The sequence below is a fragment of the Pseudorca crassidens genome, chromosome 6 (genome assembly GCF_039906515.1).
Source record: "Pseudorca crassidens isolate mPseCra1 chromosome 6, mPseCra1.hap1, whole genome shotgun sequence".
In the NCBI taxonomy this organism is placed as follows: Eukaryota; Metazoa; Chordata; class Mammalia; order Artiodactyla; family Delphinidae; genus Pseudorca; species Pseudorca crassidens.
In genome coordinates this window covers 63,104,482-63,130,278 of record NC_090301.1, presented here as the reverse complement: position 1 = coordinate 63,130,278, position 25,797 = coordinate 63,104,482, and the positions used below count along the sequence as shown (strand labels likewise).

The 25,797-nt window shown below is 40.3% G+C and overlaps 1 protein-coding gene across 3 annotated transcripts in view; it reads left to right on the top strand.

The window, feature by feature from the left end:
• Nucleotides 1-24,739, top strand: part of CERS6 (ceramide synthase 6) — a 321,764-nt gene extending 297,025 nt beyond the window's left edge. The window contains exons 9-11 of one of the 3 annotated variants that reach the window (XM_067741652.1): nucleotides 15,675-15,831; nucleotides 16,390-16,413; nucleotides 19,143-24,739. In XM_067741652.1, the coding sequence (XP_067597753.1) occupies nucleotides 15,675-15,831; nucleotides 16,390-16,413; nucleotides 19,143-19,295 (334 nt within the window). In that variant the 3' untranslated portion in view covers nucleotides 19,296-24,739. The remainder of the gene's footprint in view (nucleotides 1-15,674; nucleotides 15,832-16,389; nucleotides 16,414-19,142) is intronic. The other 2 variants (XM_067741653.1, XM_067741654.1) reach the window with 2 other exon arrangements.
• Nucleotides 24,740-25,797: the final 1,058 nt, after the last annotated feature.

Sequence of the window (25,797 nt, the reverse complement as noted above, 5' to 3'; positions counted from 1 at the left end):
GGTGTACAGCGAAGTGATTCAGTTATACATATACGTGTATCTATTCTTTTTCAAATTCTTTTCCCACATAGGTTATTACAAAATATTGAGCAGAGATCCCTGTGCTATGCAGTAGGCCCCTGTTGGTTAAATACAGAGGGCAAGGGTAAGGGGAAGGGATAGATTGGGAGTGTGGGATTGACATGTTCACATTGTCTTTTTGTTTGTAATCACCTTGCAACAAGATCTAGGTTGGACTAATCTAGTTAGAATCCTGTTACAGTAACTTCCTAGGTAGGAGTTGATGGTGGTAGAGAGTAGTAGTAGCAGTGTAGACAGAAGTAACTGGATTCCAGAGGAATTCAGGAGATTGACAGGGTGTATAGCCACATTGGTGATAGAGGGGATGGGTAAAGGGTGACACCACAATTTTGACTTAAGTAACTCAATGAGGGCTAACGCCATTTACTGAAGTAAGGAGATGGTGGTTAACAGAATGAGCTCTGGATAAACCTGGTATATGTTCACATCCTGGGTCTGTCACTCTGACTGTATGACTCTGGGTGGATTACCTACTCACTCTAAACTCTTCTGCAAAATTTGAGGATGAACACAATAGTATGTCCCTGGAGTTATGACGGTTAATAATAAGAGTGGCAGTAGTTGTGGCAGTGGTGCTACATTTAATAGGAATAGGCTTGGGGAAAATATAAACTTGGTTTTGGAGGTGCCTCATAAATATCCAAGAGGGGGTGCCATGCAGGCGTGTGTGTGTGTGTGTGTGTCTGTGTGTGTGTGTGTGTGTCTGTCTGTCTGTGTGTGCGTGTGTGTGTGTGTGTGTGTGTGTGTGTGTGTCTAGGAGCATTTCAAAACAAAACAAAAGAAGATAGACTTGCCTGGAAAACCAAACTGAAGAAAAGAATCACAAGCATGGCTTTGAACGTGTGCTCTTTTGTTTCATGAGCTCAGGCTGGTAGTGAGATCAAAGTTCACAGAGACATCAAGAAAATTGTTATTTCAGGACCACAGCTTCTGGCTTAGGCAGGCACACTGTAAAGGTATGTCACTCTTCATATCCAAAGACCATAAATGTGACCGCTGCATTCAAGAGCAGCAGGGGTAACATTCTAAGTATTGGTTCCTTGGTACAAGGGGCATGTGAATAACATAGCAGTCCCCGGGTTATACAGTTAGCATCTGAAAACTTCAATCTCAGCGTAGCATTTGTTTCAAAGGATGAGCGCATTCTTGGCAGCTCCGAGGTTGTTGAGGACCCAGGCTTTAAGGGAAAAAGTCAGAGCTTTAAGGACAAAAAAATTGAGCTTTGACTTCACTGTCATTTCTCTTGTTCTGCGGAGAAAGAAACAAATCACAGTGGATAATGATAAAAATGCACATTAGCATTTTGTTGGTATTGCAAATTGCTTCGGTTCTGCATGTTATAGTGTTCACTTGAAAAGGCTTCCAGAGCCACTCTGTGTTAGTCTCAATGTGAGATATCATCTCCTTTATTGCCTAACATCCTAATAATTTTATTTTCAGGGGCCTAATGTTCTCATTTTTTTTTTTCTGTTGCGTGTCTAATGCTGCTGCTAAAACGAACATCTTGGCAGTAAACAAGCCCAAAACAATTATCATGGCACAATGCACTGAATAATTATGCCTATGGGTATAAATATCACAAAGCAAGTGTGAAAAGCAGCCCTGCTCTATCGGTACTTGTAAATCAGTGTATCCAGCAGGAATACTCTGGGGACTGCTGAAGTGAGGGCCACGCCTGCTGTCAGTTTTCTTGGAAAGGGAACTGATCAACCATCCCCCATTCTCAGCACCTAATATTCTGTATTGGCAGATCCAAAGCAGATCAAATGCACACAATCATTGCACTCTTAGAGCTTATGCTTTAAAGCGAGAGGCAGTGAAATCATGGGAAAATATCTAAAATGAAACAGACACACATTAAAGAATAAGTCATAGGAAAAGGCCAGGCATAGGAAACTGCGAGTGCCAGCACCCTGAGGTGGGAACAGTGTTGGCCTATTTCTGGAACAGAGAGCTTGATGAACAAGAGAGAGATGGTCAGAGTTGAGGTTGGAGAGGTAGGAGAGGTCCAGATTAGGAACTTTTATGGGCCTTGGGATGTGTTTGGGATTTTATTCTTATTGTAGTGGGCCGTGATTAGAAGGCTCAAAGCAGGAGAGTGATTCAAACAGTTATGATTATTCCTGAGACCTTTCGGCATCACTGCTACAGAGCAGTAGAATGGCTACCTGCTGCCCCTCGACACCCTTCTCCTTGGGATGGATTATTTGGGACTTCGGTTGCCTTTCCAGGCAGACTGATTTTCCCGATATCCTAGGTGAGGAAGGGATAGTTTGCCTTCACACACTACTTGGGACCATTCCTAACCCTTCCAGTTAGAGAAGTAGGGTCATATTTGTGTCCATATTTATATTTTCCATCCTGATGGAAGGGGCAACTTGAGGTAAGGTTGAAGAGACAGTGAGTTACTAGCTGGAGCCGTGTGAGAGCTGCTTTTCAAAAATGAACATGAAAATCTTTTATATAGTCTCCTCTGGTGTTTTAAACATAACAAGCCCAGTGATATATCTTAGGAAACTTGATGACATTGACTGAAGCTAAAGGGGAATATTCTTATCAAGTAAAAATCTATAATGAACACTGCTCTCTCTTTAGCAACATGGTTGTTAAGTGACCCAAGTCATTGTAACTGGGTGATGAACCACAAACACTCACCAAGGACGCTCCATGCTGGGTGCCTAATAGATCAATTAAGTGTGTGCTTAGGACACAAGCAAAGTGGGCCATAAGCATTTTTTTTTTGTAGTTTTACATTTCAACAAGAATTGACTTGATTCCCCATGCCAAAAGAGAAAAAGATTTTTAGGGATTTTCTTATTGTTTTGTGGTTTGGAATCATTTTTAATATCAATTATATGTGGACAGGGATAAGGGCGCCATCTTCTTTTCCAGTTTTGGGCTTCTTGATCTGGTTCTGTGGACACTCTCCCTCCTTTGCATCAGCCTTTACTTATTGTCTGAATGAGTTTACAAGCTCATGCTTCAGACCCTTTCTTCGAAGGACAATTTCTGCAAAATCCTGGGAGGTTCAACATAAGCTTTGTGTAGCCCAAAGGAGGGTAAGCAAGGGGCTGGGAAGAGTGGGGTCCTCGACTATCTCTGAGTTGGGGCAGTTTGAAACCTCAGAGTTGGGGGTTCTGATGCCAGGGTGCTATTGTTCTCATTAAAGTGGGCGAGGGGACAAAATTTTAAACATTTCATGCACAGCCTGGTAACTGTCATTCAGCCACACACAATCATAAATGACCTGCAGTCATCACGTCTACTGAGAGCAGAAATGGATCATCAAAAGTTATTCAGAATTGTTTGTAGATTTAAAAAAAAAAAAAAAAACAAGTACAAAAGGGAATTAGAGAACAAAAGAGGCAGTTTCCAAACTTGTCGGCACATTGGAGTCATCTGGGGACCTTTTAAAGATTGCACCACCCAATCTATGCCCCAGACCGTCTGAATTACAGTCTCTGGAGGCTGTCCCAGGCATCAGTACTGTTAATGCTCCCCAGGGAATCCCAGTGAGCAGCAGGCCTGGGAACTGCCGCCCTGCAGAACAGCCTCACTGAAGCACGTGGCACAAGGTGGGACTCGAAGAAACCAGGTTTCTAAATTCTACAGATTAAAGGGAATTAGTTTAAAACTGGAAAACACCATTCTGATTAAAAACTGATTTTGAACATTGTCAATGGACATGTTATACATATATATATATATATATATATATATTTATATATATATTTATAGAGACTCCAGAAATCACATGTATATTTACTCATTAACCTAAAATATTTGCCAAAAACTTGGTATTTGTGGAGCACCTGCTATATGCTTCACCCTAGACTCTTCACCCTCACATTGGGGGTCCCAGGACAAGAATGCAGGTGGAGGGCCATGTCTTGCCATCATGTTCCAGGTGAGATCTCAGTCAAAGGAAGAGTTGGGCAGAATAATCGGGAAGGTCCATCTGACCTCCTGGGATTTTTCTTCTTGGATTTGTTTCTCTAGTACCATCTGAGTGCCATGCTAAGGATACTCACTCATAGAAATGTGAATCCTAAAACCAACAGGTGTGGCTCAGGTTCGAGTTCCCCTCCATGTGTACACCTTGGGCATTCCTAAAGGTGTTCAGGCCCCGACACCGAAGATTCAGCTTCACCTTTTCCCCCGCTGAGAGTGGAACACAAATAGGTATTTTTGAACTAACTTGAAAGGGTTAAAGTGTTTTAGACCATCATCCTTGAAAAAAGTTCTTAAGTGTTTTCTCTAAGAATACTACATACATGTAGAAAATCCTTTATTTTAAATTCCTAGAATCAGAAGTAGCCAATGTGAACATTTTAGAATATTTTCTTTTAATCACAATTTAATCGCATTTTATATACGCATGTATTAACACATACATATGAAAACTGGAGCTCATACTGCATATGATTTTAATATGATTTTTTCACTTTTCATTAAATTGTGAGGATTCTCCCATGTTATTAAATAGAAGAGATGATCTTAATGTATGAATAACATTCTACCATACAGATACACATTTTAACCATTTATTTGTTTCTTTTTTGCCATTAAAAACAGTATGTTTTTAAATTTGTTGACAATGTATTTATTTAAAGATAAAGATAGATAACTGGAAAAGTAAATTTATGAGGATAAACAATCATTTAAAAATATTTATATGTATGGCCAAATTTTCTATAAAGATTTCACCAGTTTACACTCCGACCAGCCACTTACAAGAGCGTTGCTTTTATTTTATTTTTGGCAGCACAGTGGTTTATCTTCTTTTTTACATGTATTTGATAGTTTAATTATATAAGCTTCAGGTATACAGCATTATAGTTTAACATCTGTATACACTACAAAATGATCACTACCACAAGTCTAGTTATCATCCAGCACCATATAGTTGGCCCCCTTCATCCACTTCGCCTACCCCCTTCCCCTCTGATAACCACTACTCTGTTCTCTGTATCAAGGAGGTTTTTTTTATTTTGTTTTGTCTGTTTGTTGTTTTTTTTAGATTCCACATATGAATGAAATCATACAGCATTAGTCTTTCTCTATCTGACTTATTTCACTTAGCATCACACCTTCAAGGTCCATCCATGTTCTAATCAGTATAAAGTTTGAAGATTATTCTCAGTAGGAGACAGTGTATGAAGTTAGGGGTGTCTGAGTTCAAAGAAGTCAGAGGCAATTAACACAATCTTAAATACAGTAAGTTATAACAGTCTAATTTTCACAATCACAGAATTTCTAAGGAGTTATTTGCTTGCAAGAAATGTCAAATAATATGTGACTTGAATAACAAATGTTTACTCATTTAATAAAAACCGAATCATTTACTCTTCAAAAAAAAAAAAAAGGTCCATCCATGTTGTCCCAAATAGTAGGATTTCACTCTTTTTCATGGTTGAGGGATATTCCATTGTGTGGTGTGTGTGTGTGTGTACACACCACATCTTCTTTACCCATTCATCTATTGATGGACACTTAGATTGCTTCCGTTTTGCACGTATCTTTTCAAAATAGTGTTTTCATGTTCTTCAGGTAAATACCCCGAAGTGGAATAGCTGGGTCATATGGTAGTTCTATTCTTAATTTTTTGAGGAATCTCCATACTGTTTTCCATAGTGGCTCCACCAGTTTATAGTCCCATCAACAGTGTTCAAGGGTTTCCTTTCCTCCACATCCTCTCCAACACTTGTTACTCCTGTCTTTTTCCCGATAACCATTCTGACAGGTGTGAGGTGATATCTCACTGTGGTTTTGATTTGCATTTCCCTGAGGATTAGTGATGATGAACATCTTTTCATGTGCCTGTTGGCCATCTGTATGTCTTCTTTGGAAAAATGTCTATTCAGATCCTCTCCCCATTTTTTTTTTTTTTTTTTTGCTGTACACAGGCCTCTCACTGCTGTGGCCTCTCCCATTGCGGAGCACAGGCCCTGGACGCGCAGGCCCAACGGCCATGGCTCACGGGCCCAGCCGCTCCGCGGCACGTGGGATCCCCCCCAGACCGGGGTACGAACCCGCGCCCCCTGCATCGGCAGGTGGACTCCCAACCACTGCGCCACCAGGGAAGCCCATCTCCCCATTTTTTAATTGAGTTTTTCTGTTGTTGTTGAGTTGTATGTGTTCTTTATATAGCTTGGCTATTAAGCCTTGTCAAGTGTATGGTTTGCAAACATCTTCTCCCACTCAGTAGGTGGCCTTTTCGTTTTGATTTTATTGCATTCTTTGTTTTAAAGTCTGCTTGGTCTGATATGAGTATAGTTACTTGAGCTTTCTTTTCATTTCCACTTACGTGGAATATCCTTTTTCCTCCCTTCACCTTCAGTCTCTGTGTGTACTTACTTCTGAAGTGAATCTCTTACAGGCAACATATAGATGGGTCTTGTTCTTTTATCCATTCAGCCACTCTATGCCTTTTGATTTGATAGTTTAAACATTTTCTCTTTTAATTTAATTTGTTAGTTTGAACATGTCCAAACCCACAGAGAATTTGAAAAACATATATAATGAATACTCATATAGTCCCACCTGCCCTCATCAACTGTTACCCCTTGCAGTACCCATTGCATTTCTTTTACATACATGCATTTCTCTTACATTTGTCAAATCATCTGAAAGTGGGTTGCAGATGTCATGACACATCATTCCAAAAACTATGGCCTACATATCTCTTGTTTTAATTTTGTATTCATTGGATTATAAGCGCAGTGGAACATTTCATGCATGTTTTCATATGTCATTTGTATTTGTATTTTTTCTGTGAACTGTCCATATCCTTTGCCTACTTCTCCATTGATGATGTAGCACTTTCATCATCAACATCTATGATGCATGTGAGTGAAAACTGCATCAAATGCTACCCAAATACCACTCAAACCTCCTAACAAGGTGCTAGGCCCAGTACACACGGATAGCCAATGGTGTGTAAGAAATATTCCTTGTGATTTAAGGTATGGCCTTGGCTATTGCTATTTCTGTCCGTGAGAAGAGAAGGCTTATATTCATCTCATTGACTGTAAACATTCTATTCATGGCCACGGACTATGGAAAGAAGTGATTGAGGTTGAATGGGTAAGCACTGTTAAGCACACTATAGCTAGTAGGAGCAGAGAGAGTGTCTTGTCCTGTCAGTTAAATTGGCTTTTTGCCGTTTAGATGAAGCCCCCTAGGACAGGGGTCCCCAACCCCTGGTCTGTGGCCTGTTAGGAACCGGGCCGCACAGCAGGCGGTGAGCAGCGGGGGAGCGAGGGAAGCTTCATCTGTATTTACAGCCGCTCCCCATCGCTCACGTTACCGCCTGAACAAACCCTATCGCCCCCTCCAACCCCGTCCGTGGGAAAATTGTCTTCCACGAAACCGGTCCCTGGTGCCAAAAAGGTTGGGGACCGCTGCCCTAGGGCACTGTATACTGTATTCGAAGATAAGTTTTACCAAATAAAACCACTGTCTCGAGGGCCACTATCTTGATATGTTGGCGGTTGGGATTTCTGCAAAAGAGCTCTTTGCTATCCAGCTCCTGAGTCTGCACACCCTTGCTGAACAACTGTCCTGGGACCACCTGAGTCAGATGGGGTGGCGGGGGAGGCCTCTGGGTTTGCTGCATTTCAGCCATCCTTCTCTCCAAAGCAGGGTTTGTATTTCTTTCTTCCTCAGTAAATTGTTAGAATATGTACCTGCGCTGAGTTTGCCAGCAGATAAATCACACCCGGCAGATTCCCAGCCCGGCAGTTACAGGTGGAAGAAGCTTTTGAGTTTCAGGCCCTGAGCTTTGCACAGCCATTTCCCCCTCCTAAACTCCAGGGCACAACCATATGTCTTGTGGCTCTCTTTTTATTAGTGTAATATGTAATCCCAGAAATGGTGTGGTATTAAATGTCGTGCAGAGTTTGTGCAAGGCCTGGTCCTGATTCAAGTTACAGACATGAGCAGTGCCTCAGGGAAGCAGGTCTCCTCGTCCCCTCTGTCTGCCCGTTTCCCATCCGCCCATTCCCCTTCTCTCTCTTTCCTTTCCCCTTCCTCGTTTCCGTTTCTTCCTGCCCCCAAGACAAGATTTGCAGGTATTGCCCCCATAGATTCCAGAAGCTCTGTCTTATATCTTGCAAAACACATTTCTTCCACAGAATCATGAAATAAGAAGGTAACAGAAGGAGAGTGCAGAGATCAGGCAGGTTTCACAGTTCTTAGGCCAGTTATTAAGCTCTAACAAAATCAGGGGACTCTGACAAAAACAGCTCCAAACATGCCAACAAAGCCCCATTCCAGGGACAAAAGCGATCAAATGTGCTTATGATGTGTGTTCAAGTTGGCCTCTCTACCGTCTCAGAATCTCCACACCCATAACCACGAATGAACCTAGAGAGCTGCTTCCTTTGTTCAGGGGGAATAAAAGCATCTGTCTTTGGAGGCAGCGCTGTGAACAGACCTATCCCAGAGAGGCAGGGACTTTGCCGCCACTGGGACGCCCTGCTCTGCCCTGCGAGCAGCTCTCCTCCTCGACCCTCCCAGGAGCCAGCCATCCCCCACTCACATAAAACATGCCAGCCTGAGGGGACAGAGGGCACCAGCTGGTGTGACCACAGACAAGTTCCGTCAGTCACTGCCTTCTTGTCTGGAGCAGGACGCCGGGACTTTGAGGAAAACCGTGTATGGCCAAGCCAGGCCGCCCCTGTGCGGCTCTGAGACTTAGTGAGGTAGCTTTTGGGAAATGCATCCAGCTCTGCGAACACCTGTTGCCCTCCTTGCCCTAGTTAAGACCTTTAGAGGCTTCTGTTAGCACTTGGCTATCTGTTATCATTCTCCTATGGTCTCCTCAAATTTTAACTTAAACTGATATTTATTTAATAGGGATTATATACATGTTATACTTAAATATTCATTACAGAAATTTTATGGAATATGAAACACCACAAAGAAGAAAACAAAATCCCAATCCCATAATTCTGAAATAACCACTGTTCATAATCTGATGTCTTTGTTTCTAACATTTTATATGCTTAAAATTACATCTTTTTCTTTACCAAAATGCGATCATTCTGCACATACTGTTTCATAGCTTTGTCTTTCTCATTTAACGTTGTACTATAAGCATTTTTCCATTTCATTAAGTATTCTTCTATAACATAATTATATCGGTTACAGAATATTCCATCTTCTGAGAAGGTCATGGTTTATTCATCAGTACCCTATTTGTAAACATCATCTAGGATGTTTCAAGTAGTATGCTACTATAAATAATATTTAAATGAACATCCTTATGGCTAAATCTTCCAAATCCCTGAAATTCTTCCTTAGGACAAAAGGTTGGAAATAGAATCATAGACTCAGTAGGTATGTACATTTTGATACATGTGGTGACACTACCCACTAAATACAATATGCCGATTTATATTCCGTCCCCAGCTCCCCAACTAGATTATGAGTTCTTTGAGGCCCACGAATATGTGTCCCCAACAGTGGGGACAGTGTTGGGCATACAGCACAAACCTGTACTTCAGTTTCTTCATCTGTGAAATAGACATAATAATACCTACTTTGAAAAAAAATAGAATTTATCACATAGGGTTTATTTCATGAGGATTATGCGTTAGCACATTAAAGCCTGAGCCCAGTTCCTGACACATAAAGCTCTATAAATATTAGCCTAGTGTAAGAATTCTACTATATGGGGATTCTTCTGTATGAGGTGTTGAAAGGATTAAGTAAAACAATGTATATAACGTGTTTGGGCCAGTGCTCAACACATACTAATTACTCAATAAAGAGCAGTTATGGGGACTTCCCTGGCGGTCCAGTGGTTAAGACTTCGCCTTCCAGTGCAGGGGGTATGGGTTTGATCCCTGGTTGGGGAGCTAAGATCCCACATGCCTTGCAGCCAAAAAGCCAAAACATAAAAAACAAAAGCAATATTGTAACAAATTCAATAAAGCCTTTAAAAATGGTCCACATCAAAAAAATCTTTAAAAAAAGAGCAGTTATTGAGAACCAGACAAGTCTGTTTTAGGGGCACGTAGGCAACAAAGAGGAGGGTTGAAAGTGTAAGTATGTTGGAATCAGGATACAGCCTGAAGGACATGTTCTTCTCTCGGGAAACTCAGGTTGGGAGATGAGGAACATAGAAAGGCAGACCAGGCAGTGGAGGGGTTGGGAACTCAGGCAGACAGACAGCAAATGGGGCACCAAGAGGGCAATGACTCATTTTGAGAAAAACATCCACCCCAGCCAGGAAGTTACTAGTGACAAACTTCCTGTGATATAAGGGATCAGTGTCTAAGTCTGGCCAGGCTGTGACCTAAAAGTAAAAATAAATGAGATGATCCCCATGTCTTACTCAGATAACAATATGACAGAACCGATATGCCCATTGCTAGAGGAAAGACAGATGGTCCCTCTGTGTTCAAGTTCAGCTTCCTTTCAGGGACAGAGAAGCTACTTCTGTGTCTGCTACAGGCTGCGAATCTATTATTCGAGATAATTAGGCATCCAGGCATTGTGAGCAAGGTTTGCGGCTGTCTAGCAGCCTTGACTACCCAACGCTTGACCAAATTGTTCTTAAGTCTGGAGCTTTTATTACTTTAGAAAAACCAGGACAAAGAGCATTGCTTATAACAGTGAAATAATTACCTGACGTTTCTTTTTCAGGTGTTAAGTGTCCATGGTTTCTGTTGAGAGTACATTTTAAATGCTTTTCTGTTACCATCTACTTTAAAATGAGCAAAACATGCCGGTAGATTACGGATAAGCTTTAGGTAGAATCTACTTTTCATTTATGTTTTGTGTAGGTCAAATGAAAGTAAATGCCAGAGAAGCACACACATCCTGAAATATACTGCGGTCTGTCTGGGAAAGCAAAGTCAAGACCATTCAAAAGCTCTGAAGTAAAGAACACCTTAATTTTGACTGTAAAACAAGTTTTCCTTTTTAATCTACCCTCACTGGCATCATGCAGCAATCCTCAGCGTGAGGCCCTGAACCTGACTCTCCCTGAGAAGCAATCTTGGCTCTCTTTGGATATTTGACATGGATCTAATTATTGTGGTGTTTCTATAGATCATTCCAGAAACACACAACCAAGGCTCAGGTGGAGCTCTTTGGTGGGGGTAGAAGAGGAAGGGACGCAGGCAAAGCTTATGATTACTTGCCATGGCCTTATCGTAAACGTCCACCTGTAACTTCATTCACACAGTGAGAGCACCTAGGCCTCTGTCATCTTTAATAACTCAACCACCATTATGTGATCCTGCCTCTTAATCACTGGAATATTTTAAAAGTAAGATATATGGAGCGGAAAGGAAGGATATTTATCTAACTTTGCATACTAAAGATAAACTTCTGAGTTGGCAGTCACGATAAAAATGAAAAAAAAAAAAAGCATTGGTTATAGCTTTTCTGAATGAGACACCAGTGGAGATCTTTTCACACTGTGCTGTATGACAGTAGACTTCTGGACTTCTGAGGTTTAAGGGGCAAGCAGAAGTCACATTGATGCTTGGAGTATGAATGAGTAAAGCCTTAGATATAGTATTAAAATGAGACTACTCTGACTTTGCTTAAGAAAAAGTGGCTAAACTTTTCTGCATGAATGTATACATTCCCCTCCTCCTATCCCCACATAGCCTGTATATACATATTTCTGTGATAATCAAACTGAAGATGAAAAATCCATAAAGGGTAATAAGCCTGAGCAAAAGTAACTATAGGGCAAGTCAAATGAAATTATGATTCATTAGACAGCCATTAAAAGAACCCATCAGGGCTAAGCTGTTGGGGTGGTAAGTGGTGCATCTTTACATCACCAGTGGATTGCTTGGAGCTTTGCCCTGCAGGCATCGTTTCTATTGGGAATCACACAGGAAGAAACAAGCACCGACGGGAGCCTCTTCATTCCATTGTTGGGGAAGATTCTTAGAAGGGAAGGTGTAACCTGAAGATGGAGTGATTTCTGTGCTGGGACCCAGACTGGCAGAAGGTTCTGGCAGAATAGACCTACTTGAGCACGCTTTGTACATGCGTGATGCGCCATCTAGTGGTTAAGTGACCCTAACATTAATGAAAAGGAAAATGGTCTTTTCTGGCCCCTTATGCTTCCAAACTCTCCACCACTTGATTGGAGCAGCAGGAGGTTTGATGCTGTAGGCTATTTTGGGGGAAGAAAAAAATCTATTTTCTTAGAAGCCATATATTGACCCCAAACTAGTGTGTGTGGGGGGTAGAAACACTGATATTATAGTAATTATGCAAGCCAGAGGTTGCATATTGGCAGTGTTTGCCCCAGAGTACTTTTTTCCATTTTAGTTTATTGAGGTGTAATGCACACAGTGTCGTCCACAAATCTTCATGATACATTTTTACATTTGTAAAATTTTGCATATGTATAATCTGCATAATCACTACCTGAATCAGGATAGAGAATGTTTTCAGCATGCCAGCAGCCTCCCTCCTGTCCTGTCCCCTCAATCCTCCCTCAGAGATACCACTCGTCAGAGCCCTGTCACCATAGATTTGTAATGACATCATTAAAGTATGTACTCCTAACCCTAACCTCTGGGAAAGGATAAAATCCTGTAATCACCATTTTAATAGTTTGCCCAAAAGGGGACAGTTTTCTCATCAGAAACATTCTGTGGCTAAACAAAGGCGCCATTTCCTGGGTTTGCTGTTTTTCAGAATCCAAGTGGCATCATGTCTCTCTCTTCAATCTCAATTCCTCACATATTGTTTTCCTTACCAAGCTTCTCACTGAGAGATACAGCTCTTAGGTGCACTGATTGTTTTTTCTCAATTGTCTCTGCAGGCAGCCAAGTCAATTTTCAAAGAAATCCCATTACTTTTGAGTGGCATTTCAGAGGTGCCGCTGATTGTCATGGCAAAGCCTGTAAATTCTGATGCAGTGTTTCAGAAATTAATGTGAATATCATGTCACCAGCGACTGCATGACACTCTGTTCATAATAAGCCAAGCAAACTGTAATGGTGAGAAAGGTTCTCAAACTTATAATTCAGCAAAGGCTAATTTATAACGCGTAGCATCACGCAGTCGTGGTTGCCATTTCTACAGGACCTCTTTCTGTTCAAATGAAACTGAATTCCCTCTGAAGGTCAACATGTTTAATATGTCAAGAAGCAGAGCTGGTTCTGAAATAAAATTATTGTGATTATTCCCGAGTTGTCTTGTGCATATCTATTTATTTGATTACTGAACAAACACACAGTCAATCAGCCATCAGGTCCAGCGAGCACATTACTTCGCAGTGTTTTGCAAGGTGCTGGAGATAGAAAAGCATAAGGTGTGTAAGTCCTCCCTTGCTGTCGTGGAGTTCACCTTTGTTTAGACCTGTTGTCCCGTAGCCTGCAGACTGTGTATAAAGACATGGCTGCCTCTTGGGATAACAAACAAGGCAGGAATATAGGCATTATCCTAACATTCCTTTTTATAAATTACTTGTACTTTGCCCTAATTATTTGTCATGGATTTGGAAAAGAGAAGTATATAAAGAAGAAAATACAAAATTCCCTAATCCACCAAAGAAAGAAAGTCTATAATGGCTTTAATTCCTTCCAATGAATTATAATTCTCTTTTTCTGTGTGTATGTGCAAATATATATTTATTTTATGGAATTGAGATATTACGATTTTTCTCTGTCATAAGAAACTCTTGAAACATGTTTAATATTGTGATGACTTTATAATTTCTGGAATATCTTCATAGTTTTTTAACCACTACCTGTTATTGGAGATTTTGATTGTTTGCTGTTTTTGAAATAGTTACAGAGATTTAATGCCTATTATTTGAAATGAACTCTGACTTTTTACCATACTTAACAGCCAGAACTACTACAATAGGGTTAAATAATAATGGTGATGCTGGTTGTTCATGGTTTGTTCCTAATTATAAAGTCAGTAACTCTGGTATTTGTTAAGTATTATGACCACTGCTGAGTTGAGCTGGATAAAAATCATATTAAGTGCTTTAAGTTCCAAGTTTTAAACATGAGCAGTGGAGAATTGAACATTGCCAAATGTCTTTCAGTGCAGGTGGAATAATTAGGTTTGTTCCAATTTGGCCTGTGGACGTGTGATAATTATATTAATAGATTTCCTAATGTTGGTCCCCCTCCACCAGAATGAATACTACTATATCATAGAGTAATATACTTTTAATGAATTGTCAAATTCAGCTCCATACTATTGATTTTAGGATTTTAAATCCATGTGTATTGAGCATTGTTCTTGAGAGATAACTAATATGGCAGGGTTAGAGACACACTCTGTTTGTCTCATTCTGGTCTATGAATGCAGGTTGCTGAAATTGGGCATGGAGAACCTGTTTATGTCTATTATTCATTCTCCGTTTTTTCTTTACCTCTTATCCCACCTCAAATCAATGTGTTTTTTTTTCCTTTTGTGAATTCACTAAGTACTTTTCTTAACCTCTCTCGAAGCATTCATCACACTCTTATATTAAAATTTTCTGTATATGTGCCTTCTGTTCTTGTATGAGTGGTCTGTGTCTTACATTCAAGAGTTTTCCATCCCTCCCCCTTAGTCACTGAGTATTGTCCACCTAACCTCTCCTGAGGGTCCCAGCAAAGCACTGCAGGGACAGTTGGTGGAAATACACTTCGATGAGTTTTGTCAGTCCACTTAGATCTCCAAACCAGCCCATCACTAAGCTAAGGAGGAAAGCAAGGAAGTGAGAGTAATTCCAAAATTTTGTGGCTACCGTGCTTCTGTGTGGCAGCAGTGTGAGTCCGAAAGGCATGAATCAACTTCCAAAGGCTTAGGAGCAGATACAGCAAGGATGAGAGCCAAGCCCTGAAACCAGCCGTCCTGTATCTGCCCCAGGTGGCTGCTCCATCCTGGTCCTGATGGTGGATAACAGAGGGAACCAATTACTTCAAATATGTTCACCTGCCTCAAGTACATACTCTTAAAACTACGTATATTCATTATATTCTAATAATTTAAAAAAAAACTCCTTCCAACACTCATCTCAAGACATCACTTCAATATGATATCTTTCAGTTGCCAGTTCTTTCCCAGGGGAAGGCTTACAAAATTCAGGACCCAGTACAGGCTCCCCTACTAGACTATAAACCACTTGAGGACAGGCATTAGGTCTTAAGTATATTCTGACTCACTGTGCTAAACATATAGTTTAAACTTAACTAGTGTGTCTGGAATTAATTACTCTTTTCTTTTCCTTGCAATGTAATATTATTAAATGGTATTCCTCACATGTATTTAAAGGCCAAAAGCAACTTCAAGGATGATACAGGCCTTTTAACCAGTAGTGAGAAATAGAATCAATTGAAAACATAATGAAAATTAACGGGAGAAATGACAACAAAAGTGAATGGGAGCACAAGTACACTATTCAAGCTAGAATCCAAAGGAATGTTATGCCACCAGGGGAATCGTTCCGGTGATGACTCTTCTAAGTACCTTGTCAGCCTTCAGACCATCCTTGCAGGGAGTAGTCAGTGGATATCATTGACTTCGTGCTTCTTTGCAGTAACTAGAGTTCCTTTGAAGGCAAAGTGAAAAGCTGTGTTCAATGATTACTTTCTCCTTTTCCTTAGGGTGTTAAATACCACATTATTTGAAAGTTGGGAGATTGTTGGACCTTACCCTTCCTGGTGGGTTTTTAACCTACTGCTGTTGGTAATACAAGGCTTGAACTGCTTCTGGTCTTACTTGATCGTAAAAATAGCTTGCAAAGCTATTTCAAAAGGCAAGGTAAGATAAAACTCACCCTTTCTAATATGTCCCAGAAAATTATGGTTTTGTGTTCTTCTAATCAACAAGAACATTATTTATTATTTAGAATATCATCAGAACTGTTTTTTCTCCTTCAAGGTTTAGCATAACCTCTTTGAAACATAATACAAACTTTCATTTTCTTCTGTCTAGTTGATTATTTTACATGTAGCATCGCTTTGCTGAATGATCTGCGTTTATAATTTTAGATTCAATGGAGATATATTATTTGTTGTGTTCCTACTCTCCCTTTCTCTGTCTCCCTTGGTCCTCCTCTGATTATACTTATACCGGACAGAAATTTAATAATTCTTTTATTTTATGAGAAAGGGTTGCTTGATGTAGTATGACCATTTATGACTTTGTCAGTAAAAATTTAGTTAAATCCCTTTGGTTAAAAATGGGCTCATGAAGCTGATTTGAATAAAGCTTCCCAGGCCTCAAGCCCTCTGTGTAGAGCAGTGACTTTTCTGGAACGTTCTCTGTGACATTTTCTTACTTTCATTGTTCGTTCTCTTCCTTCTGCCAACCTGGAAGTCTGGGAAGTGGAACCCTTTACATGTAAGTTTCTCACGCCTCTCTCTCTATGCCAGTCCTGGGTCCCACGTTAGCCCGTTGGAGGGGCACTCTGATGCTTTTGTTTCCATGCATATTGTTCTGTCTAATCTGTTGGCACTGCCTGGAGGCTGTAACCGAGGTGTGGCTCCCACCAGCTGTGAGGGATGCTAGGGACAGCTCAGTTAGTGACCTTTTGTGTGAGCTTTCATTCTGCTAAATTTTGCATGATCCAACGAAGGAGATGGATTTCTTTAATTGATGTTCAACATGTCAGCTAAAAAACAGAAATAGACCAAAGTGAAGTATGAGAAACAGAACTAAGTTGGGGAGAGGATCAACGCGGTCCGGAAGGGAGGCCAGAGCATCGGCTCTTTGCCAGGGCTGCCCTGGGCAGCGGAACAGCACGTGACCGCTTTGTGAGCCCCTTCCGCCGGGGCTTGGGACATCTAGTCACGTACTATGAAGCCAATTCTCCGCATCAGCTCCTATGTAAATACAAAATATTTTTAGCAATGAATTGTTTAAAAGCAAGAGTTCATTTTTTCTCTGTGACCTCGTACTCTTTAAAATGAGCATGTATTTCTATTTTAAAAAACGCTCCTGTTCTCATTTGGATACAAATTAAATCAATGTGCACAATACTGTCAGTATGATAATGGTAACTGAAGATGCAGGGAGGCTGTAGATTAGATGATTTGTGTCCTTATTGCATTGCTATTTCCACCAGATACGCTGTCTTCTCTCTAGTTTACTTCTTCAACTTTATTAGGAGACAGTCAATTTTATTCCAGACCTCAGGCTTCAAAATATCTTAACTGCCTTTGCTGTTCACCTAGAGCAGTAAGATTCATCTTGGCCATGAGTTATGGACTCTGTTTTCCTGTGGTTTATTTTGAGATATTCTAAATTGTTCTTTCCTTTGGAGGTAACATAAGTATAGATTTTTTTCCCCAAATGCAATTAAAAATAATCTTACTAAGCATGCAAATGTAAATTAATCGCTCTCTGAAACTGGAGTTTTCTTTCCTATTAGCAGCTTAATTTATGACTAATGGATTTCCAAACGTAGTGGAGCTTTTATTCTAATGCTGTCTTTGTGACCCATGTCTTTTTAAGTTAAAGTATCCTTATAATCCAGTCATTTTGGTGTTTCAGTATCTAAATCTTCTTGGAGATGGTCCTTGTGAGTCTCATCTCATCTCAAGGGCCATTGGAGTGAGATCCATTTTTACATATTTACTCAGTCATCTCTGCTTAGGCTGGAGCAGCAGTGCTCAGCTCAGGACTTTCTCCTGTCCCCACCTCACCCCACCCCACCTGACGAAGGTGACGTTCTCCTGCAGTGATGGTGGCTTCTCAAATTGGGAGGGCAGTGGATTCCAGGGTTCTCCGGTTGGGGGTAGCAGTGACAGAGAGGATGAGATGTGGAACTCAGTTCATTCTGAAAAGCCTCCCAGGAGATTCTGCCGACTTCCCAAGCCACCTCTTAGAGAATCATAAGGGACTAGACTGGGAAACTTTCTATGAAGCCAAGCAAGCCACCAGGTCCCTATTGCTACCACCACCCGCCTTAGACAATAAGTAAACAGCACGCAGTTACTCAAAGGTCTTAAGGCCTGTGGGGTAAAAATGTTTACCATGATGTAGACATAGAGTAGGAGGTTCAAACTCTTTCAGTTTTATAAGCAGTAGAGTATTTCTGTAATTTCTTCCTACATTACCTCCTTGTGAGACAGTATGATTTTTTTTCATCCTTTATGGTAACATATAGATTTATATCCTGGTGCCTTACTCATGACTTGTAGAGTCTGAATGGAGGAGGGAAGAACCCTGGAATGATGGGAGCCAATTCATGATGATCGAGCCAGTAGATTTTTCTTGGGAAATATTTTCAACTAGACCTCACCCAGCAAGTGCCCCAGATGCCTCCTGCTGCCATTAGTTGTTATGTGGTATACAAAACAAAATTTCTACTTAATTCTAGCAGACAAAAAAGAAAAATTAAATCATCAACGAATGCATTAAAAAGCCAAATAAGGGCTTCCCTGGTGGCGCAGTGGTTGAGACTTCGCCTGCCTATGCAGGGGACACGGGTTCATGCCCCGGTCCGGGAAGATCCCACATGCCGCGGGGCGGCTGGGCCCGTGAGCCATGGCCGCTGAGCCTGTGCGTCCGGAGCCTGTGCTCCGCAACGGGAGAGGCCACAGCAGTGAGAGGCCCGCGTACCGCAAAAAAAAAAAAGAAAAAAAAAAAGCCAAATAAGAATGATGTTTTAGTGAACAGAGCTAGTGAATATCTCCATTAGTGTAGTTAATTAAGAGCTGACTTTAAATGATTCTCAGAGAGAATGTGATCATCCGAGAATAAATGGATCCATTTGTACCGAATTCCTATAGTGCCATTCCGGTAGTACCATATGCTACTTTGCCAGTAAGAGTGGGGTTCATGGTCTAGTACATTCTCAGTATCCAAAGGCACCTTAAGGAAGTCAACAAAGCTAGCCCCCTGCGATGCCTAAATCCACCTACATTCCTTGATAACTCACTTAGTCACCCAAATGTCTATCTCCAAAGAAGGGGAACTTATTACTATGGCAATGTTCCTATCCTCTTCGATGTTTTCAATAGTTAGATCTGTTTTTCTTCATGTGTGATTGTGCATATACTTCTGAGCATGCCATACCTTAACGGTTCCTTCAGAGCTGGCTGCACTCACCTTCTCGTATTCCACAGGTGTCCAAGGACGATCGAAGCGATATTGAGTCTAGCTCAGATGAGGAGGACTCGGAACCTCCGGGGAGTAACCCCCATGCCGCGACCACCACCAATGGGACCAGTGGTACCAACGGGTATCTCCTCACTGGCCCTTGCTCCATGGAAGATTAATTACTCAAAACTACAAGTCCCAAATAAAGTGAACTGTTTGTTCCTGGAAGTATTTAATAAGTTGCAAATGCAGTTCCTTTCATAATCTCTCAGCACCAGAAACAAAAATTAGGATTATCAAAGCATTTTGAATAGTGCACTGCCATATGTCCTGTCTGTGAATGAGGAAGAATTACCATTCTGTATATGTAGGCATGCTTTATGTAATTGGCACAAGGGAACAGTATTTGCATTTGTACTGTCTTAGAATATTATTTATTTTTTTGTATTTGTTTGTGAATCTGTGGACAAAAGAGGGTTTCCTCACTCCTTTTTACTCTCTGGGTTCATGACAGTGAGGGAGACGCTCCATCTGCTTCTATCCCTTTCTATTCCCCTAAGCCAGTCCGCTAGGAGCCTTAGCTTAATTGGTCACTTAGAGCAAGCAAATCCCAGTGCAGGATTCTCGTACAGCTCCAAATAGGTTTGCTTTCTTTGTGTTACAGTGCCTGTTTCGAAACGGCCTGTACAGTCTCAGTGAGCTTTGTCCCGGTGTAAAGTTGGAACAGGATGAGCTCAGTTTTGTAATTGTCACTCTTCGTGGTCGATTAGCTGTTGCAATTAAAGAGTGTGGTTATTGGAGGACTTAAAAAATTTGTTTTGTAGTAAATTGCTTTGGATTAGATGTCATTTCTTATTCACACAGCCAAGATCTCTTCAGTGAGAATGGCAGCTAGCTGGGGATTAACTTTGGAGGTTACAGAGATTTTTTTATTCTCTATTATGGGGTCAGTGCTCCGGCTCTGAAGGAAGACTTAAGGTCATGGTTACAAACAAAGAAGTCACTCTTCCTACTGGGAATTTGTCCCATGATCTGAGAATAATACAAAGAGAGCAGCAGATTTCAACCAGGTTTTACCACTACCCCTGTAATTAGCGCCGTCTTTTGCCATGTCATGAAAAAAAGAAGCTAAGTATATTTTGGAACAGATAAAGGAGACTTCCAAGAGTTGGCAAAAGTCACCTCTAATGCAAAGCACTTTACCGCAACCAGCTTTAAAGAAAGTGCCCTCTCTAGTATTTGATCTTGATGTTTTTATTTTTCTGAGCAAAATAAAGCCAATGGGAGAAAGACTATTTTACCGTTCGTCTTTTCTCCTTAAACATAACCCATAACATAACAGAATTTCCTGTTACTAGAAACTGAGCAGTGTTACGCTCTAAGTCCTTTTGTTTGCTTCTTTGAAGAACTTGCTCAGTTTCCAGGAATTTTTGTTCAAAGGGAGCTATTTCCAGAAAAAAAAAAACAATAAAAATTCTACTCAGCAATGAGAAAGATTACTGAAAAAATAAGTTTCCATAGTCTCCTACAGGGCAGTGTTACTTATGTATAGATAAGAAAACCACACACATAAACCAAAGATTTTATCTCTTTTCTTGAAACCAACTTTTAGTAAGAGGGAATAAAAAGGTATTATAAATACTTATTTCATAAATCAGAAAGACCATCTTCTAAAAAAGGAGCCCCAAACCACAATGCAGTGATATCAATGTGCAAGTCAGGGCTAGTGAAGGGAACAGCAAAATACTAGCAAGTGCATGTCCTGCCCAAAACCATTCGTATTCAATTCAATTTTTTTAAAAATTGAAATAAAGCTTTGTGCCCACAGTGTGCAACATGAGTGTTAATACTTCCAAACAAAAACCTCACACTGTAATGTTAACCCTTTTCCCACCTATTTATAAAATAGTGTGTTTTTGGTATGGTCCATAGTAATGATTGAAGAGCCTTGGAAATATGTCTGCTTGTTTATTGAAGAAACAGTATAACTAACTCTTCTTGTAAAGCCTTATTATTTTATTTCACAGAACAGGGATATGTCTAGGAGTGTAATTTGTGGATGGTCGTATTTGTAAGACCTATCATTAAATACCAAATATACTTGTTAAGTCATCTGAACATCTGCTAAAATGCAGATATATAAAAAGTAAACAGCATGCATGTTATAGCTGAAAATTTTTGAGAAGGTGAAAGTTTCTTATCAGCTAAAATATGGAACAGAAGAATGACTCGTGCCTTGCTTTAGTGTCTAGAGCAAGTCCCCTGATGGGTGAAATAAACCAGAGAACCACAGTGTGTTCCACTTTGGATCATCTGACACTTTTAGCACAGAAAAATAATTTCAGAATATCAGCTTGTAAATTAAAGGTTTAGAAGATTTGCATGAAATGAAGAATTAAGTCTGTCCTTAGCAAAGACATCTGAACAATCTTCTGTTTTTCCCAAAAGTCACTTAGAAGGATTGAGAATTCTCAGAGCCTCTCTGACCAATGGCAGTAACTTAACGCAGTCCTCTGTGTATCTGTGGATTTTTATTTCATTTTACATTTTAAGGCAAAGAGTTCTTTTTGACTAATCAGAATGGTGTTTGTAGGGCTTTTGAGATGAAGAATAATATATCTTGTCTACTGCTCTCCCATGGTGGCCTGATAAGGCTGAGAGAGGAAAATATGTGAGATAGCCTATTTTCTACCTGTGCCAAGCCATAGCTTTGGAAGTGGATTTTGTAAAGTAAACTGTAGGTTTAGTAAGAGTGTTGTTTCCCATTGATTAACTTAGCCTGTCCTGGTCATATTCAAACCTTCCCAAGGTACAAAGAGATATGTAGGAAGGAGTCTAGAAAAGGTAATATCTTATTCTCCAATTCTATAGCTTTTGTAGATTGATTAGAAGGAGAAAAATGTAGAAAATCAAGTAGAATTTGGCCTTGGGTCAATAAATGATATAAAAATGTGTGATCTATGTATGTACCTGTATGTTTCTCAAAAAAAGGTGATAAAACCAGAATATCACTGACTGGTCCTTATCCATATTTTTTTCATGAAAACCATCTGCCATGTGCAATAGAAACTTCCCACCTCCTTCTCCACTTCCTGTTCATGGCCCCCCGACAGCTGAGAGTGGTAGACTCCTTCAGCCTCTTTGTCTCAGAGCTAAGATCATGGAGGCCCTAAAGTCAGCATCTAAGTAGTTCCCATTTCCAAACTAAGTGATACGAATGTTGAGAATGGGGGAGCAACTACTTTGGATTATTAAACTAAGTGTTGGAAAAAATGCACATGATTTCTGCTTCACCCCAGGATTTTATTAACATCCAACTCCTGCTAGGCTGCTAGACAGATGGTATCCTGAGGTACCATCAGATAATGAAATAGGCATCTAACAAAGATGAACTAGGAAAAAAGATAGGCTCTCCAAAGAGAACAAGCAATTGGATGAGAGAAATAACTCTTTAGTGGGATAAAATCAGGTCACCTTTAGCCAAAATGGTGGGTAAATCTCAAAATGTCCAGTTCTATTCCCAAACTTTCCGTTCTGAGTATTGGATGGCGTTTGAATTTGAGCAAACTAAATGCTTGCACCTTGGGTAGAAAGGGCCTGAATCTTCCACTCTGTATTTTTCAACCTCATTTATCTGGGCCAAAGTAAAAAATTACATTTCATTCCAAGTCACCTGAGTCTTTACAAAAGAGCTCTTCCAAGAGAACTTTATGGACACCCGTGATTGTTCCCAATCTATTCATGATTTTTGCATTGGTAGTTATTTTTGTCCCCTTCTTGGAGATGTTAATGCCAAAGTTGCCTGAATATTTGAGTATTTTTTTCTTAATTTGAAGTATGAAAAGTATACAGAATAATTCTGAAGGTATTAAATAATTCTCTTTATCAGTATGTGTGATGATATCATTATGTCCAAAGAGGTTTCAAGAAATCCTTTGGAAGTAAGAGGTTAAATGTTTACATTTCATGTGCTATTTGAGATCTTAAGGTTCTAATTAGCTCACTTTTTTTACTTTGTCTTTGGCTCATTCCTGCTTTGTAGATAAATATTAGTAGCCCTGAAATGTTCCTAACGTTAAAATAAGAAAAGATCAAATGAGATCAAAGTCTGCACTTGTGTGCTGTCCACAGAAGGAGTACTGTCAGTCACAAACAGTTCACGCAAAATGCAGCAAGATATTTTTTTAAATGAAGTTATTGTTGTCCCCAGAGCAGGGATAAGTTTCTCTTGGTTAAATGAAATTGTACCATTATCAAATTACCAGATAGTAATTAGCACTGGTTCGCTGTGGCCACATTTTTATTCTTCATTAGTAATAGGCCAGAAAAAGGCCCTGTGGTTTGCATTTGTATGCATGGTCCCCTCCCGTCCCCTAGGGGGCGCTCAGTAGATGCCGAGGAGGCCTGTTCACTGGGCCACTCTATGCTGTTGGAACACCTCTAACGTGCGCTCAGAGGGAGCATACCTGATAATGGTTTTTATGGAGAAAATTGTGTTAGAGAATGTAAAACATCATAAGTAACTGTTAATAAGATCTGTAGACACCCAAAGGAGAACTTTAGTCTTCCCAAAGTGAGTTCAACCTGAAGCCTTTGAAAGGAGCACATTACCAAATGGCCACAAGCTGAGACCCCATCCGATCAAAGTCTCTGCAGGCACACGGCCCATCATATGGTGTCTCCACAAGACTAGACAGTCTCAAGATTGCCCAGGAAGCAATGGGAGGGGACCACTAGCCTAGGATCTGTCTTGTTTATCTTTCACTCACATTCCTTTAAGTCTCCTGGGACTCTTAATAAAAGGAAGCCAGAATATTGTCACTTATCTGCTATCAATTTCCCAATAGCCTTTGGATCAGTTGTGTACCATACTTCCTTCTATGCCTGATTCCATTTTTCCTAAAAAGTATTGTGCCCACGTGAGCCTGTTTTCCTTAACACAAGTCCGTGAAAGCTTGGCTTCCTATTTCGGTATATGTTGCATGGCCTGGAAACCAGGGAACAACAGCTGTTGGTATGATTTCTATGTTAAGTGAAAAATTAGATTTTATAAAGACATCTTTTTTTCTTTTGGATCTACAGTAATTTTTTAAAACTGTCATTGTAAAACTGCTCTTAAAAATGAGGGGTTTTTAAAGATTAGTTGCCAAAGAGAAATTAGCTCTGTAATAGGAATAGTTATGTGGTGATTCTGGAACTTAGAGCTTCATTAATTTAAACATGGAAAACACCCTCCAAGTCTGATTTCCCAAAGTTTCATAAAGCCTCTAAGCTCATGATTTTCATCACCTCTTTACCCACCTGATCAGTTACCTCCATAGCCATTTGGTGTCATGCAAGGGGAAGGTGGTTAGTTTGGGGATTTGATTTTTTTCAACTTGCCGTGAGAAATAGAATAGGTGACAAAACCTTTACTTGTTAAGACAATTCAGCGCTTGAGCATCTCTGTCAGAAATGGAATGATGTACTGTTAGCCAATTAGAATTACTTTATGTATTGTTATTATGTTTTGCTGATTTTTATATGAAAATATAATTATTCATTCTTGATCCCTGGAAGCAATCATTGTAATGAGGATCATTTTACTTTGAAAACACTTTCATAATAAAGATAAGTATTAAGAGTACAGTGTAAATGCCCTTTTCTGTAAGCACTACCGAGCTTGTGTTGGTAATACGTCACATCTTCCTGGACAAGATTTATCCTCACATCATCCTATGAGTTTCTTGTAAGCCTCCTCAAACCCCAGTAGTCGCTATGATTACAAAAAAGGATGTAATATTTATACGTTCCATATAATGTTCTATTTATACGTTATTTTGTCGAGAATTTAGCTAAGCTACTTGATGGTGGTGTTGCCTTAGCAACCATTTTGTTTGCCACGCAGCCTGCAGGGACCGTAACTTGACACTAGCCCCTCATACAGGTGCATGTCCTGAATAGCAGCCCAGAGTCACAAGCAAATGTAAGTCCCCGATATATGACTTCAGCCCTTGTGATCAACAGTCTCTCCTGCCTCCCAGTGCTTGTATGCCTTATGCATCCCTTAGATAAGACCCCCCCCAGGGGGCTTACCAAAACCTCCCTCTTTTGGCTTGAATTGACTGATCTGGCCATAGCCCAGGGACCCCAGAGCACTCCACGTGTGGACCCTGATAAAAGCATGTACCCCAGGTCCTGTTTCTTTCTCTCTGTCTGTACCCTGCCTTGACCTCCCTGTGTGGCCCCTTCAGGTGTGCCATTTACTCCCCCCAGGACCTGTGAATAATAAACCTCTCTGTTTCAAGTTCTCTTGTGGTCTGTTGAACTCTGTTGTCGGTTCACCATCCGACACCCTGTGCTCCACTTAACAAAGGTTAATTTAACAAACTCATATATATATATATATATATATGTATATATATATATACACACACACACGTACATAACATATATCTATGTTATAGTATCTCTTTGAAAATTAAGATATAAAAGCTTCAGGTTAAGTTTTATGTAGTACTTCATTCTGGAAAAATGTAATTTATAAAGATATCAGATCAAATATATCAGACTGTATTTCCAAACTATAAAGAGGCATTTGGGATGCACAACACACACAAAATGGTCCCTCAGAGTTTGTGCACTCTTAGGAGCTTGGCTGACATCATCTTCTCGGGGTCTGTGCCCCACTTTGTTAGACCT